The sequence below is a fragment of the Scyliorhinus canicula genome, chromosome 12 (assembly GCF_902713615.1).
Source record: "Scyliorhinus canicula chromosome 12, sScyCan1.1, whole genome shotgun sequence".
Classification (NCBI taxonomy): domain Eukaryota; kingdom Metazoa; phylum Chordata; class Chondrichthyes; order Carcharhiniformes; family Scyliorhinidae; genus Scyliorhinus; species Scyliorhinus canicula.
The window spans coordinates 120658339-120674408 of NC_052157.1; the positions used below are offsets into that span (position 1 = coordinate 120658339).

The 16070-nt window shown below is 45.3% G+C and overlaps 1 protein-coding gene across 2 annotated transcripts; it reads left to right on the plus strand.

The window, feature by feature from the left end:
• The first annotated feature begins 5732 nt into the window (after positions 1 to 5732).
• On the plus strand, positions 5733 to 15785 carry abhd11 (abhydrolase domain containing 11). 2 transcript variants are annotated; one of them, XM_038813938.1, is made up of 6 exons: positions 5733 to 5887; positions 8739 to 8874; positions 9024 to 9197; positions 10164 to 10334; positions 12936 to 13117; positions 14037 to 15785. In XM_038813938.1, the coding sequence occupies exons 1-6, from the start codon at positions 5793 to 5795 to the stop codon at positions 14173 to 14175; spliced, it is 897 nt and encodes a 298-aa protein (XP_038669866.1). In that variant the 5' UTR covers positions 5733 to 5792; the 3' UTR covers positions 14176 to 15785. The 2 variants fall into 2 exon arrangements, with proteins under 2 accessions (XP_038669866.1, XP_038669867.1); XM_038813939.1 differs by lacking the exon at positions 9024 to 9197.
• The last annotated feature ends 285 nt before the right edge of the window (positions 15786 to 16070 follow it).

A 16070-nucleotide genomic window follows, 5' to 3' on the forward strand; every position in this document is an offset into this window, starting at 1 on the left:
ACCTCCACCGTTTTCTCCAGACAACCCAAAAATTAAACCTTACATATAACAAGGAGAAATGCGTGTTCCGCACAAACAGACTAGCCATCCTCGCCTACGTCGTGGAGAACGGAGTCCTGGGCCCAGACCCGGACCGCATGCGCCCCTCTTAGAACTCCCCCTCCCCCATGGCCCCAAGGCCCTCAAACGGTGCTTGGGTCTCTTTTCGTACTACGCCCAGTGGGTCCCTCAATATGCGGACAAAGCCCGCCCATTCTTCAAGTCCACACGATTTCCCCTGTCTGCTGAGGCGCGCCAAGCCTTCAGCTGCATCAGGGACGACATCGCCAAAGCAGCCATGCGGGCGGTGGATGAATCCACTCCCTTTCAGGTTGAGAGCGACGCCTCAGAGGTAGCTCTAGCAGCCACTTTAAATCAGGCAGGGCGGCCTGTTGCATTTTTCTCCCGTACCCTATCCGCTTCAGAACTCCGACACGCCTCAGTCGAGAAGGAAGCACAAGCCATCGTGGAGGCTGTCCGGCACTGGAGGCACTACCTCGCAGGTAGGAGGTTCACCCTCATTACCGACCAACGGTCGGTCGCCTTCATGTTCGACAACTCGCAAAGGGGCAAAATTAAAAATGACAAAATTCTTCGGTGGAGGATTGAACTCTCCACCTACAATTACGATATCAAATATCGACCGGGGAAGCTCAACGAGCCCTCAGATGCCCTATCCCGCGGGACATGCGCCAGCACGCAAATCAGCCGCCTAAAAGTCATCCACGATGACCTCTGCCACCCAGGGGTCACCTGGCTCGCCCACTACATCAGAGCCCGAAACCTGCCTTTCTCCAACGAGGAGGTAAAAGCGGTCACCAGGGACTGCCCGATCTGTGCGGAGTGCAACCCCACTTCTATAGACCAGACAGGCCCACCTGGTCAAGGCTTCTAGGCCCTTTGAACGCCTTGCGATCGATTTCAAAGGGCCACTCCCCTCCACTAACAAAAACATTTACTTCCTTAACATTATTGATGAGTTCTCCCGATTTCCCTTCGCCATCCCATGCCCCGATATGACCTCCCACACAGTCATTAGGGCCCTGCATAGTGTCTTCACCCTGTTCGGTTTCCCCAGCTACGTGCACAGCGACCGGGGTGCGCCCTTTATGAGTGACGAGCTGCGTCAGTACCTGCTCGACAAGGGCATCGCCTTGAGCAGGACTACCAGTTACAATCCCAGGAGGTAACGGATAGGTGGAGAGGGAGAACACAACGGTCTGGAAGACCGTCCTACTGACCCTCAGGTCCAGGAAGCTCCAAGTTTCCCAATGGCAGGAAGTCCTCCCTGACGCGCTCCATGCAATTAGATCCCTCCTGTGTACAGCTACCAACCAAACCCCCCACGAGCGGCTCTTCATTTTTTCCAGGGGCACTACCACAGGGGTCTCACTTCCGGTGTGGCTGAGGACGCCAGGCCCGGTTCTCCTAAGGAAGCACGTCAGGGCGCACAAGACCGATCCCATTGTTGAAAAGGTGCGCCTGCTTCATTCCAACCCACAGTACGCATTTGTTGAGTTCCCGGACGGTCACCAGGACACAGTATCCCTCCGGGACCTGGCACCCGTTGGATCCAGCCCCCCACCTACCCCCACCGAGGAACTCCTTTCCCCGTTCCCTATGCGGCCGCCCCCTTGCGCCCCCGATTCTACGAGCTCACCCCACCAGTCCCGAGCGCCAGCACCAGCCCGCACCCCGCGCCCCCAGTCTCCATTCGAACAGGAGGTGTATGAGGTTCGGACAAGACTCGCCCTGGAGCCGGCAACCGTACCCCAGACCTCGACACCCGCCCAGCCACCGAAAGAGGCTGCAACCCCGGTGCTCCGCAGATCAAAACGGACAATTCGTCCACCGGACAGACTGACTCTTTGAGCCATCACCCCCGCCGGACTTGATTTTTTTTAAACAGGGGGTGAATGTGGTGAATGTGATTCACGCTATATATAGTTGCCAATATCACTCCATGTATATATGTTCATTATCTACCCATTGTAAGTGCAATTGCACTATCCGACCACCAGGAGGAGTCGCTCTGGGAGTACGCGAGAGTTTGTACTGGGCTCCTCCCTTGGCTCCACCCAGAACCCCTCCCCCTGGGACCGATGTATAAAGATCAGTGCCTTAGAGCCAGCCTGCCATTTCACCTGAAGTTCAACGTCGAAAAGGCTGGCTCTATTGTAAGTGTATTAAAGCTTCTGTTCAGATCCAACTACACGTGTTCGCTGAATTGATGGTACCATTACATCCCATCAATGTGTAACTAGTGTGTGACCATCGCAAGCATGGTGCCCTGGGAATTGCCTTGAGTCCTCACTCCCAGACCTGGAACTTTCGAGGGGTGGGAACATCTGCAGGTTGATGAGGGACAATGGCTACCCACTTAAACACTGGCTGATGACTCCTAGGTGCTGCACTCAAACAAGTGCCAAAGAGAATTACAATGCTGCTTAAAGCTCCACACACTCCCTCATAGAGCAGACTATAGGACTTCTGAAGATGTGATTCAGATGCCGAGACCACATAAGTTGCTCTCTAAATATGCACCAGAGAGGGTTTCCCACATTTAAAAAAATAAATTTAGAGTGCCCAATTTGTTTTCCAATTAAGGGGCAATTTTAGTGTGGCCAATCCACCTAACCTGCACATCTTTGGGTTGTGGAGACGAAACCCACACAGGCACGGGGACAATATTCAAACTCCACACAATGACCCAGGGCCAGGATTGAACCTGGGTCCTCAGTGCCATAGGCAGCAGTGTTAACGACTGCACCACCGCGCCGCCCAAGGGTTTCCACATGATTGCAATTTCCTAAATACTTTACAATCTGGCTGTGCAAAGGGGTGAGCCCTTGCCAGAGAGTGAACCAGAGGACGGTGAGAGTTCATTGGAAGATGAAGATGAGGAGGTGCAGTAAGCCCAGGGGCTGCTGAGGGACAGTATGCATGGCGATGTCATGGAGGAAGGAAGACCTGGGAGACATGCCCGTGATACTTTAATAGCTGACATGTTCCAGGAAGAGTAATATTAAATGAGGTAATCTGGACACATCTCCTCTAGCCATTTCTTGTCATGTCAGGGATAGCCGGACCAGCGCAAAGAGAACAAGTCCTGCATTCACACGTGCACGTTCTGAACTTGTGACTCACCAGGACAGGCTTTGGTCAGTGGTGACTTGCTAATGCATTCACTCTGTCAATGTAATGTCCAGTGAGGAACGACAGCAATTAAATGAAAAATGAAAATCGCTTATTATCACGAGTAGGCTTCAATGAAGTTACTGTGAAAAGCCCCTAGTCGCCACATTCCGGCGCCTGTCCGGGGAGGCCGGTACGGGAAGACGAGGTTTGAAACTTTCGATGTCATTTAATGATACAAACACTGCCATGATTGAGATGTGGACCAGCCTAGGGATCTCATCCTAAATTGGATGTCCTGGGCACAAACAGTGAGGAGATTCAGATGCTGCTAGAGCAGGGGTGGGCAAACTTTTCCGTGCAAGGGCCACATTCAGAAATTCACAATTTTAAAGGGCCGCATAGTATATTAAGTAAAATAATTAATATTTTAAATAGCCAAAATAAAAGGTCTTTAAAGAAAAAAAAAGCACATTTATTTGAAAAACAAAGTAACTCAGTAAGTAACAGAACAATGTCAATGAGAATGATGCATCTGACTGCAGTCATTTACCAGTTTGTTGAAATCAGGTGTCAAGTTGCTTGTGCTGATCCTTAACACTGACAGAAGCACAGCCTGGCCGAGTCAACGATAAAAACGCGCGTAGTGGGGTGGATGAGTGGGGCTGCCTTATTGGTCGGTTTAGTTGGGTGTGCGACCAATAGGAGTCCAGGTTACAAACAATAATAAGGCTTATTGTTTGTAACCTGGACTCCTATTGGTCGCACACCCAACTAAACCGACCAATGAGACAGCCCCACTCATCCACCCCACTACGCGCGTTTCTATGCGGCCCGCCAATGAGGTGCCCGGAATCATAACCGGCATTTTTGAAAAGCCGTCGGGGAAAAGCCGCTGAAGTAAATGCGCTTATTGAGCATTTATTGAAGTAAATGTGCTTTTTTTTCCTTTAAAGACCTTTTATTTTGGCTATTGAATAAGCGCATTTACTTCAGCGGCTTTTCCCCGGCGGCTTTTCAAAAATGCCGGTTAGGATTCCGGGCACCTCATTGGCGGGCCGCATAAAAACCTTTGTCGGGCCGCATGCGGCCCGCGGGCCGTAGTTTGCCCACCCCTGTGCTAGAGTATCATTGCTGATGAACTGTCCTCAACCATTGCTGTCCCCTGATAAATAAGGGTTCAGAACCCATCGTACACTCTTAATAAAGATTTACATACAACTCCCTGGCAACACACAAGGGTCCAGAGACTAGTTGCACTGAGGCTGACATCACATCATCTAATGGGGCACTGTCATGTGAGTGGTGGGATGACTCAATCTCAAGATAAGAGGACTCCAAAGTACAAAATCACAATGTTTCTGTTGACCAGAACATTCACATAGTCATCCGATGAGTTTCAATGAGTACAATTTATTTACAATGATAGCACACCCATGAACCAGAAGTGATCTCAATTTTTAAAACTTTCCTAACCCCTACCGCTACACCTGGTGGCAGCCCCAACATCTGCAGCAGGAATGGAGGCAGCCTCCTGACTGCTACATCTTGTTGTCTGTGATGATCTTGGTGATCTAGAGGGCCCCAGCCTGATAAGGGTCTCCTGTTCAGGGACAGAAGCGCCCTTGCGGCCTGCGAGGCTGGAGTGGTGTGGACAAAGGCAAAGGGGACTCTGAATAGCTGCAGCCCCTTGGAGCATCCAGAGTGAAGGTCCCTGGAGTGTCCGACCAATGCTCATCCTCCCTGTGGGTGCCAATGGGCCCCGGCCAAACTCCTGCAGGAGATGGGGCACCTGGAGGGAGGTCAAGGTGGTTAGCACTACTGCCTCAATGCACATAGGACCCAGGTTCGATCCCGGCCCCGGGTCACTCAACCGAAAAACATGTGCAAGGTAGGTGAATTTGCCGTACTAAATTGCCCTTTAATTGGGGAAAAAAATTGAATACTCTAAAAAAAATGTTTTACTCAAAAACTACAGGCAGGTCAAGATGAACGAGGAGTGATACCTTTACACAGCCACAACGAATATCATTTGTGAGTTTGAAACATTTTGGTGGTGTGGCAGGGGTGGTAGTAACCTGATTGAACAGATTCAAACATTTTGGAAAAGTGAGTATGTATTTGGAGACATGTTTCAAGGCGTTTGGAAACACTGTATCCATGTGTATTCTATTGCTTCACTGAAGGAGCACATCATAATTGTACCCTAATTGCAATTTTTGCTGCAAAGAAAGAAAAATGGTCATTTGAGTTCGAGCTGGACTTGATCCTGAATGTGTCTCCAATCACCATCTCCTTTCATTCATTGTGTGGTGCTTGGCTGATCCAGGCCAATCGGGGAGCAAAAAGGATTCTTCCTCAGCCTCTTCCCCTTGATTATGAGTCAAACAGTTTTTTTTAAACTTGTGTCCTATATTTATTACAACTAAGACACAAAAGTGTCTGAAGGAATGTTTAAAAAAATCTACAGCCCAGGGCAATCCAGCAAGAGCTGGTCACCCTTGGCGTACGTGGACATTCTTCATGTCAGCGGCAGGCGGCGCTGTCTGAGGGCAGTGACATCATCAGAATGCATCGGTAACGTCTGGTTCCGGCTGGACCAGTGCTGCGGCTGCGCGATGCTGTTGAGAAGTTGGCGCTGGGTCGGGGCGCTGGGGGTGCGTCTCCCGATCCCGGCTCCGCTCCGAGGAGCCGGCCGGACATCAGCGGGGAAGTGAGTGAGAAAGGGGCAGTCAGATGAATTTGGAGGGTCACTCTGCTCAGTATTTGTCATTGGGATGGATTTGGAGGTCATTTTGCTCAGGATTTGTCAGTGGGATGGATTTGAAGGTGATTTTGCACAGGGTTGGTCAATAGGATGGAGTTGGAGGTGATTTTGCACAGGGTTAGTCAATGGTATGGAGTTGGAGGTGATTTTGCACAGGGTTAGTCAATGGTATGGAGTTGGAGGTGATTTTGCACAGGGTTGGTCAATGGGATGGATTTGAAGGTGATTTTGCACAGGGTTGCTCAATGGGATGGAGTTGGAGGGTCATTTTGCACAGGGTTGGTCAATAGGATGGATTTGGAGGGTCATTTTGCACAGGATTTGTCAGTGGGATGGATTTGAAGGTGACTATGCACAGGGTTGGTCAATGGGATGGGGTTGGTGGGTCACTTTGCTCAGGATTTGTCAGTGGGATGGATTTGAAGGTGATTTTGCACAGAGTTGGTCAATGGGATGGAGCTGGAGGGTCATTTTGCACTGGTTGGTCAATGGGATGGAGTTGGAGGGTCATTTTGCACAGGGTTGGTCAATGGGATGGAGTTGGAGGGTCATTTTGCACAGGGTTGGTCAATGGGATGGAGTTGGAGGGTCACTTTGTATGAGGTTGATCAGTGGGATGGATTTGGAGGGCCAGTTTGTATGAGATTGATCAGTGGGATGGAATTGGAGGGCCAGTTTGCTGTAAATCAGAAAATGGAAGGGAGGGAGGACCTCAAGAAAATTATAAACACAAACTGTATTGAACAAATTGGTGGAGCTGTGAGTTGACCCTGTGTCCTGATGGACGTAATCCTAGGGCCTTAAAAGTACCTCGTAAGATAGTTGAGATGTAGGTTTTCAGTTTTCCAAAATTCCCTAGATTCGGGGAAGATTCTATTGGATTGGAAAATAAACAATGTAACTCCTTTATTCAAAAAGGAAGGGAGGCAGAAAGCAAGAAACTACAGGCCAGTTAACTTACCACCTGTCTTCGGAAAGTGTTAGAAACTATTATTAAGGACATTATAGCAGGGCACTTAGAAAAGAATCATGGTAACCAGGCAGAGTCAACATGGTTTTGTGAAAGAAAAACCATGTTTAACCAATTCCTTGGAGTTCTTAGAAGTCACGTGTGCTGTGGATAAAGGGGAACCGGTGGATGTACCGTACTTAGATTTCCAGCAGGCATTTGATAAGGTGCCACATCAAAGGTTATCGCAGAAAAAGAAAGCTCATGTTATAAGGGGTAACATCTAGTATGGATAGAATATTTGCTAGCTAAATATAAAGGGGGGGGGATAGCCATAAATTGATCGTTTCTGGTTGGCAAGATGTAATAAATGGTGTGCCACAGGTATCAGCGTGGGGCTCAATTGTTTACAATTTAGGTAAATGACTTGGTTGAAGGGATGGTTGCTGAATTTGCCTTTGTCACAAAGATAAGTAAGTTGTGAAGAGGACACAAGGATGCTACAAAGGAGTCTAGACAGTTAAGTGAGTGGGCAAAGATGGCAAATGTGGGAAAATGTGAAATTATCTATTTTGGCAAGAATAAAAAAGAAGCTGATTATCTAAATAGTGAGAGATTGCAGAGGTGCAGAGGGATCTGGGTTTCCTCGTGCATGAATCAGAAAAGGTGCGCATGTTAGTACAACGAGTAATTAGGAAAGCTAACGGGGGCAGCACATAGTGGTTAGCACAGCTGCCTCATGGCGCTGAGGTCCCAGGTTCGATCCCGGCTCTGGGTCACTGTCCGTGTGAAGTTTGCACATCCTCCCTGTGTCTGCGTCGGTTTCGCCCCCACAACCCAAAAATGTGCAGAGTAGGTGGATTGGCCACACTAAATTGCCCCTTAATTGGAAAAAATAATTAGGTAATCTAAATTTATAAGAAAAAAAGGAAAGCTAACAGAATGTTACTGTTCATTGTGAGGAGAATTTAATACAAAAGTGGAGAGGTTATGTTTCAGTTGTACAGGACATTGGTGAGACTGAAAATTGTGTGTAATTGTGGTCTCCTTATTTAAGGAAGGATGTAAATGCACTGGAAGAAGTTCAGAGAAGGTTTACTAAAATAATACTTGGAATGTGTGGGTTGTCTTCTGAGGAAATGTTGGACAGGCTTGGCGTGCACCCACAGGAGTTTAGGGGAGTAAGAGGCGAGCTGATTGAAACATATAAGATCCTTAGGGGTATCAACAGGTCGATGTGGAGAGGATGTTTCCTCTGGTGGGAGAATCTAGAACTCGGGGTCACCCAGTTAAGACACAGGTGAAAAGAATATTTTTTTCAGTGTTGTGTGTCTTTGAAACTCCCTTGCTCAAAACGCAGTGGAAGCAGAATCTTTAAATATTTTTAAGGCAGATGTAGTTGAATTCTTGATAAGCAAGGGGGGTGAAAGGTTATTGGGTAGCGGGAATGTGGAGTTGAGATTACAATCTGATCAACCATGGTAGAGCAGGCACGATGCCTACACCTACTCATAGTCTATCTGCCAGGAATTGGTCAGTGAGATGGATTTGAGGGTCAGTTTACAGGAAATTGATCAGTGAAATGGATGTGGAGGGTCAGTTTGTGGTTACAATGCACGAGGCTTCTATACCCTATATCAGTTTTGTATTGTGCAGCCTGACTTTTAGTTGGTTTGTCCAAAACTGGATGCCTTTACGTTGGGTAATTTCGGGTTACTAACTATGAAAACAGTCACTGCAGGATAATCTCTGTGCTTCACACTGACCATTCCCATTAATGAATCTGTGATAATTTTATGAGAGATTTTCTGTGACTTCACTGGCTAGTCATTTTTCTGCTTCCTTTAGACCAGTGGACCTGGCCTATGATGTAATAGATGGCAGAAATACCGAGACTCCCCTGATCTGCCTCCATGGTCTCTTTGGCAGTAGATCAAACTTTTATTCAGTTGCCAAGGCATTGTCACAACGGACAGGCAGGATGGTGAGTTAAAGGAGAAGTGTGAGATTCAACTACTTTCTTTGTGCCACCCTAATCTTTCACTGCTTTACAGAATCTTTTGTGTACTAAAAGGCTGAATAATGCTAGATATTACAACTATTTTTAGTTAAATTATTCTCTTGTGTAAATAGGTGGTGACAGTGGATACCCGTAACCATGGTGATAGCGAACACAGTCCAGTGATGACCTATGAAGCAATGAGCCTTGACTTTCAGAACTTGCTAGACAAGTTACAGCTCCCAAAGTGTATTCTGATTGGGCACAGCATGGGTGGCAAGATTGCTATGACGACGGCACTGCTAAGAGTATGTTTGATTGGAAACAGTGGATATGTTAAGTGAGCTGGTTACAATTAACTTTGGTGAATTGCGGCAATCCTATTTTGCCCACTGGCCTGGTGCCACACTAAGACAGACGGGTTCCCAAGTTTTGATCTCTGATTCGTGCCAAGTTTGTTTATCTGGGATCGTTATTTGGGAGTCCAAATTAATGCTTTAATTAGCGAGGATGATGAGAAAGATCAACTAAGGTTCCAATTGGGTGGCACGGTAGCACAGTGATTAGCTTTGTTGCTTCACAGCGCCAGGGACCCAGGTTCAATTCCCACTTGGGTCACTGTGCGGAGTCTGCACGTTCTCCCCTGTGTCTGCGTGGCTTTCCTCCGGGTGCTCCGGTTTCCTCCCACAAGTCCCGAAAGACGTGCTTGTTAGGTGGATTGGACATTCTGAATTCTCCCTCTGTGTACATGAACGGGTGCCAGAGTGGCGACGACGGGCTTTTCACAGTAACTTCATTGCAGTGTTACTGTAAGCCTACTTGTGACAGAAATAAAGATTATTATTAATCAGTACAGGTGTGGATGTCAGATGAAGTTAGGCCAGTGTTTAGCCCGTTAACAGGCCATTGACCCATGGGCATCATAGTCAAGCATGTTCCTAACCATGTTCTATCATATCTACACATGCATCTATGACAGAGATTACTGATGAACAATCAGTAATCTGGAACGCTGACTTATTTTTCTTCTCCAACCCAAGGGCACTGGTGCCAGTTTACAAGTCGTTTTGTGCTCTGGGTGAGATCAACAATCTCAGCCTAAACTGATCATTTGACTTTAAGACCATTTGGTCTATTTAGCTCAGCATTATACTAGACAGTGTATTTACCCACTAAAACATTAATGACAAAAATTTTAAACTTGCTTTATAAAATGCAGTCATCTTTATTATCATAGCCACCGAATGGTGATATGCTCTGTTGCCTCCTCTCAGCCAGAACTGATCGAAAGGCTTGTCGTGGTGGATGTCACTCCCAGTCAGACTTTCTCGCATACGGATTTCCCAAAATTCATCACTGCCATGAGGGCAGTAACAGTGGATGGTGACTTGACGAGGTCCGCTGCACGAAACCAAGTTGAACAACAGCTCCAACCATACATTGAGGTAAAAGTGTCAATCGTATCTGTGGTAGTTTACACAAGCAATATTTGAAAACAGAAGAAGGTAGAATGGGTGAAAGATGCTCTGCAGGCAGAACAAGGCAGCCACTGTATCCTCTGGAGAGTTCAGTTCTCTGTTCAACCATACATTGAGGTAAAAGTGTCAATCATATCTGTGGTGGTTTACACAAGCAATATTTGAAAACAGAAGAAGGTAGAATGGGTGAAAGATGCTCTGCAGGCAGAACAAGGCAGCCACTATATCCTCTGGAGAGTTCAGTTCTCTGTTTAACTTTTTCAATATAAAGACTAACTTTGAGTTCTTCCTTTTTGTGCATGTTGACACAGAGCTGTCTTCCCTCCTGGTTCTCCGGTAGGTTGTCCTCGAGCCACTACATTCTCTGGGCATAGGTTGGGTCAGTCTCACATTAGTGTCTCTTACCTGGGCCGGATGTGTTATATCTTCCGATGCTTCTTCCCCTGAGCCTGTGTGGAATTACTCTCTCCCTGTCACATCCATCCAGGCCATGTGGCAGGTTATTCTTGTTTTTCTGTGTTTCCCTTCGACCTTTGCTGGCTTATTCTTCCACTGCTTTGTTCCTAATATTTAAGATACGTATTGCTTCTCTTGCCTCCAAATATTTCTATCTTGATACTCGGTGATTGCCAGCATGAGATTCCATGGGGAGTGCTTGGTGCCTTTCCATGTGAGCCCAGGGAGTGACAGGTTCATCAAGAGTTTGTAATGTTCTGCACCGATGAATAGGCTACCCTATGCATACATGCCTGGGCTTTTGCACAATGGGTGACTATGTGGGAAGGGTTTGTAGGGTGCCCGTGAGCAGAGAAGTTGTACCTCGATGAATCCCATTTAATGAATTGTGCATCAGTGAAACTGATTGTTTTTAGGAGAGCAGGGGGAGAAAGAAATTCCAACACCCACATGGCTGTTGGTCAGTAACTTTAAGAATTATGTGAGTTCAATAGGGAAAAATGGCCGAAGTTCTAAAGATCAAAATGTCAAATTGGGGAGGGGGGGGGGCAATAAAAATTAATAAATAGTAAAGGTAGGAAGTCACTTATGGGAATAATTTATAGGCTGCCTAGCAATGACTACACTGTAGGATGGGGTATACAGGAATAAATACTGAGGGCTTATAAAAGGTACTGTGATAATCATGGGTAATGTTAATCTACGTATAGAGCATAGAACATACAGTGCAGATAGAGGCCGTTCGGCCTGTCGAGTCTGCACCGACCCACTTGGACAAATTAGATTGGCAAAGATATGCGATCAGGACTGTTTCTTAAAGCAGTGGGTTCTAGAGCAAAACCGAGATCAGGCTATTCCAGATCTGGTCAAGTTCAATGCGACAGGATTAATTACTGACCTCATAATAAAGGTACCCCAGTGTTAGTGATCATAACATGATTGAAATTCGCATTTGGTTTGAGGGAGAGAAGAATGGATCTCGGAGTGATGTTTTAAATTTAGATACGGGCAATTTTGAGGATATGAAAACACACCTGGCTAATGTGAAATTAGGTTGTTTACTTTTTAAAAATAAATTTAGAGTACCCAATTATTATTTTTTTCCAAGGGGCAATTTTGCCTGCCCAATCCACCTATCCTGCACCTCTTTGGGTTGTGGGGGTGAGACCCACGCAGAGATGGGGAGAATGTGCAAACTCCACATGGACAGTGAAATGGGATCGAACCCTGGTCCTCGGCGCAGTGAGGCAGCAGTGTTACCACTGTGCCACCATGCCGCCCCTGTGATAGCTCAAGAGATGCAGTGGCAGGCATTTAAGGAAAAATGTCAGATTTGTTATTTATTTTTTATTTGATTTGATTTTTTATTTAACTGATTTGTTATTTATTTTTTGTAAAAAAAATTTGAGCACCCAATAATTTTTTTCCAATTAAGGGGCAATTTAGCATGGCCAATCCACCTAGCCTGCACATCTTTGGGTTGTGGGGGTAAAACCCACCCAAACATGGGGAGAATGTGCAAACTCCACACGGACAGTGTCCCAGAGCCGGGTTTGAACCTGGGACCTCGGCGCCGTGAAGCAGACAGTGCTAACCACTGCACCACCATGCTGCCCATTGTTAGAGTTATTTGAGGAAATGAGAAGTGACATGGATAAAGGGAAACCTGTGGATTTGATGTACATGGATGTCTGGAAGACATTTGACCAGGTACCACATGAAAGATTACTGCACAAAAGAGCACATGTTGCAGAGGGTAACATATTAGCATGGATAGAGGATAGGTTAGCTACCTGGAAGTAAAGAGTAGGCATTGAAGGGTCAGAATACAAAGGGAACTGGATGTCCTTGTATATGAATCACAAAAAAATAATCTGAAGGTACAGCAAGTGATTAGTAAAGCAAATGGACTGTTGTAATTTATTGCAAAAGGAATGTGACATAAAAGGTGGAGTGTTATGCTGCAGTTGTACATGGCATTGTTGAGACCACATTTAGAGTTATTCTCCCCTTGTTTCTATTACAAATTTAAATATTACTTCATGGTCCTTCAGTGTTATGAGTGCTGGGGTAAATGGGATGTCACCAGTATGATGCCCTTTGTTAACACAGGATATCCGCATCAGGCAGTTTCTCCTAACGAATCTGGTGGAACGTGATGGCCAATATGTTTGGCGGGTTAACCTGGAGGCCGTTGCAAACCATATGGATTATATTTTGACCTTCCCAAAATTCAACACTCCTTACACTGCCCCCACCGTCTTCCTGGGTGGAGGCAATTCTCCTTACATCAGGTAAGAACTTCCATAACGTCACACAATTTGCTCATTACCCAACTATTCAACCTCATTTTGAGGACATTCAGCCCTGGATACACACCCTGTACCCAATAGCCTTTGCTTGGGTGTATTGGGAAGTGATGCTTGAATTAGGCCTTTTGGAATGGTAATACAGCCTTTGTATATAACAGCACTCAATAGACTTCACAATGCAGCAAAGAAACATACAACACTCCACATTTTGGGTTTCTTTAAAATCACCAGTTTGGTATGTGTCATTTGAACAATACTACAAATTTTGGGTTTGAACTAGATGTTCTCTCAGGCTTTTCACCAGCAACTCCCATAAGTGGACCCACATCTCTTACAATCACAAGTCTGTTTTATGCCTAGTATCTAATTATGTAATAGCAAGGCCCAGAGGTTGTAACAATAAGGGCCCCCTTGTGTACTGGATAGTGTTGTCTTGCATCTATGTCTCTCCTAGCTTTTTGGAAGTTGGGCTGTTGAGTGCTTAATGAAGTGAGGCCAATTATAAACCAACAAACTGGTTTAGTCTCCATGAAATACATGAGTGAACAATGAGCTTAACCTATTTCCTTCTCATAATATTAAAAATAATAAATAATGATACAAACTTTCCCCTTCATATTAGCCTGCTTTCAAGATAACGTCACCAACTGCTACTGATTTAGAAAGTTAAATTTTCCCCTTTCCGAGATCACAGGAAGTGAAGCAAGTTATTGTTGACCTCAGCTGGACTAACGGTTGGGGTGCTAAGCCATCATAAAACAGGAATTAAACCAATTACCTTCTGGCCTCTATTTCTTTAGTTTTACGCAATAGAGCGGAGGTTGTGGTGTACTTCAGCTGGCATGTGGAGTGCGTACTTTATTATTAACATTTAATTCATTGTTGTGTGTTCTTTTCAAAGCTCCAAGGATTATCCTGAGATCAAGCGGCTATTTCCCAATTCTGTCATCCAACATGTTCCAGGAACTGGTCATTGGGTCCATGCTGAGAAACCACATGACTTTATAAATGCCATCTGCACATTCCTGGGAACCAGTTAGCAACCAACGGTGGACTAAATAGAAACCCCTGCAATGAAGTTCACCACTCAGACTCTTACATTTCTGCCAACCGCCTCTGTGGTGTTTGACAAATTTTGCGGTCCATTTTGTGAATTGTATGTTTGAGATCAGTTTACTGAGCACAGATTCATGATTCAATGACCACAATGTATTTTAAATACAATTATAAGTCATATGTTTGAACTGGAAGTGAGTATATTTCAGATAATGCAGTTAAGGGTTGAGGCCAGTCGCAAAGGGTTTTGCATTAGTGCCAGAAACACATGGGGGAGAATTTCATTCACGTAGCGCTGCTTCTAGCTAGGTATTGATGAAGAATGCGGCACAGGGAGCCTGTCACCAGGGAATTGGTGTAAATACATAGCAGTGCTACCCGAGCAAATTCCCTACTGAGTTTGATCCTGGGGTGCATTGAACAAGAATGTCCCGAAGACAGCAAAACATTGCTGCAGTTTACTATCTGCCACCTGCAGACATTTCCATTTTCCTGCTCGCTAAAAGATTGTTTGCAAAATTCAATCATAGACTATTAAAGCCCGTGGCTTTAGTCTGTACAAGCTCAGTCATTAATGCACTGACCATAGAATTCGCTGGAAAACAAATTTGTTTCTTAATAAATTTGCAGTAATTACAATAATAACTTGTACTTATACAGTACTTAAGGCACTTCACAGCAGTGTTATAAAACAAGATTCTGCACATACCAGATAATAAAGCTTGGTCATGGAGGTGGGTTTTAAGGAACATTAAAGGAGGAAAGAGAACCGGAGAGGTTTCGGGAGGGAATTCTGTCTGGCAACTGGTACGGGAATTGAACCGTGCTGCTGGCCTGACTTGGTCTGCTTTAAAAGCCAGCTATTTAGCCCTGTGCTAAACCAGCCCCTCGTTCACCCATAGCATTGCTGCAGTGCAGCACATTCAAGTAGGTTTGATTCAGTCAGCATGAGTTTAGCTTTTTTGAAAATGTAGGGTTGGGACTGTGCTTCAGTCCGAGGATTGGCTGTAGAATAGTCTTTATTGATGAGCTCTACAATGAGAACTAAACAACTAAGATTGACCACCATACTTTATGGTAGGCTAGTGATCATGGTACTGAAACAGCATGATACCATAGCATTTTAATAAATCTTGTCATTTGTAATGCTACAAAATGACCGTAAAAGCTGCTTGATTGTCATCAGAACTCAACTGATTCACTGACCCCAGTGCCACACTATGGTTGCCTCTTAATCCCCTTGGGGAAAATAGGGATGGGGGATAAATACTTTCTGAGCAGCGATGTGCACATCCCAAGAACAAGGATATTTTAAAAATTGGCCTGTAGTGTAATGGAATGAAGCCTTGGACTAATATTCTGAATGATAGTGTATTGAAAAAGTAAGTTTTGGGTTATGGCCTCGAGTAAAGAAATGTCTCGGCCTTAAACTGCGATGCAGTATAGGAATTGTGGACATCAGCATGCACTTCCCATGCAGTAGTCCTCCCTATGAATGGTGATGCTATTGGATTAAACTTAAGGCTATTTATGATTTTCATGAATTGTAGAATGCACCAATACAAAATCGCCAGTAAAAATCTTGAAATTTCAAGTGATAATTTAAATTATTCTGTAAGCCATTAAGTTAGTGCCTCTGAGTCTAACATACTAAGCTGTTAAATGTGCAAAGACCTTTTTATTTTGTGTTACTGACATTTGCTGGATGGAGGAGGGAATGTGTGTTGTAAGTATTCCCTATTTCTATCCATGAAATTTTCTCTCATTTCCTTCCATACCAATGATGTTCTTCCCCTGCATGAACATCCCACCTTGAAAAGCATGGTATATTAAATAATTTAAAATAAATTTAGAGTACCCAACTATTCTTTTTTCCCCC

Excerpts from the sequence above, each read along its gene's own strand:
- abhd11 (XM_038813938.1), top strand. The coding sequence starts at position 5,793 with ATGCTGTTGAGAAGTTGGCGCTGGGTCGGGGCGCTGGGGGTGCGTCTC. Across the intron at positions 10,335-12,935 it reads AGCTCCAACCATACATTGAG|GATATCCGCATCAGGCAGTT; the intron begins GTAAAAGTGTCA and ends TTGTTAACACAG. Across the intron at positions 13,118-14,036 it reads GGCAATTCTCCTTACATCAG|CTCCAAGGATTATCCTGAGA; the intron begins GTAAGAACTTCC and ends TTCTTTTCAAAG.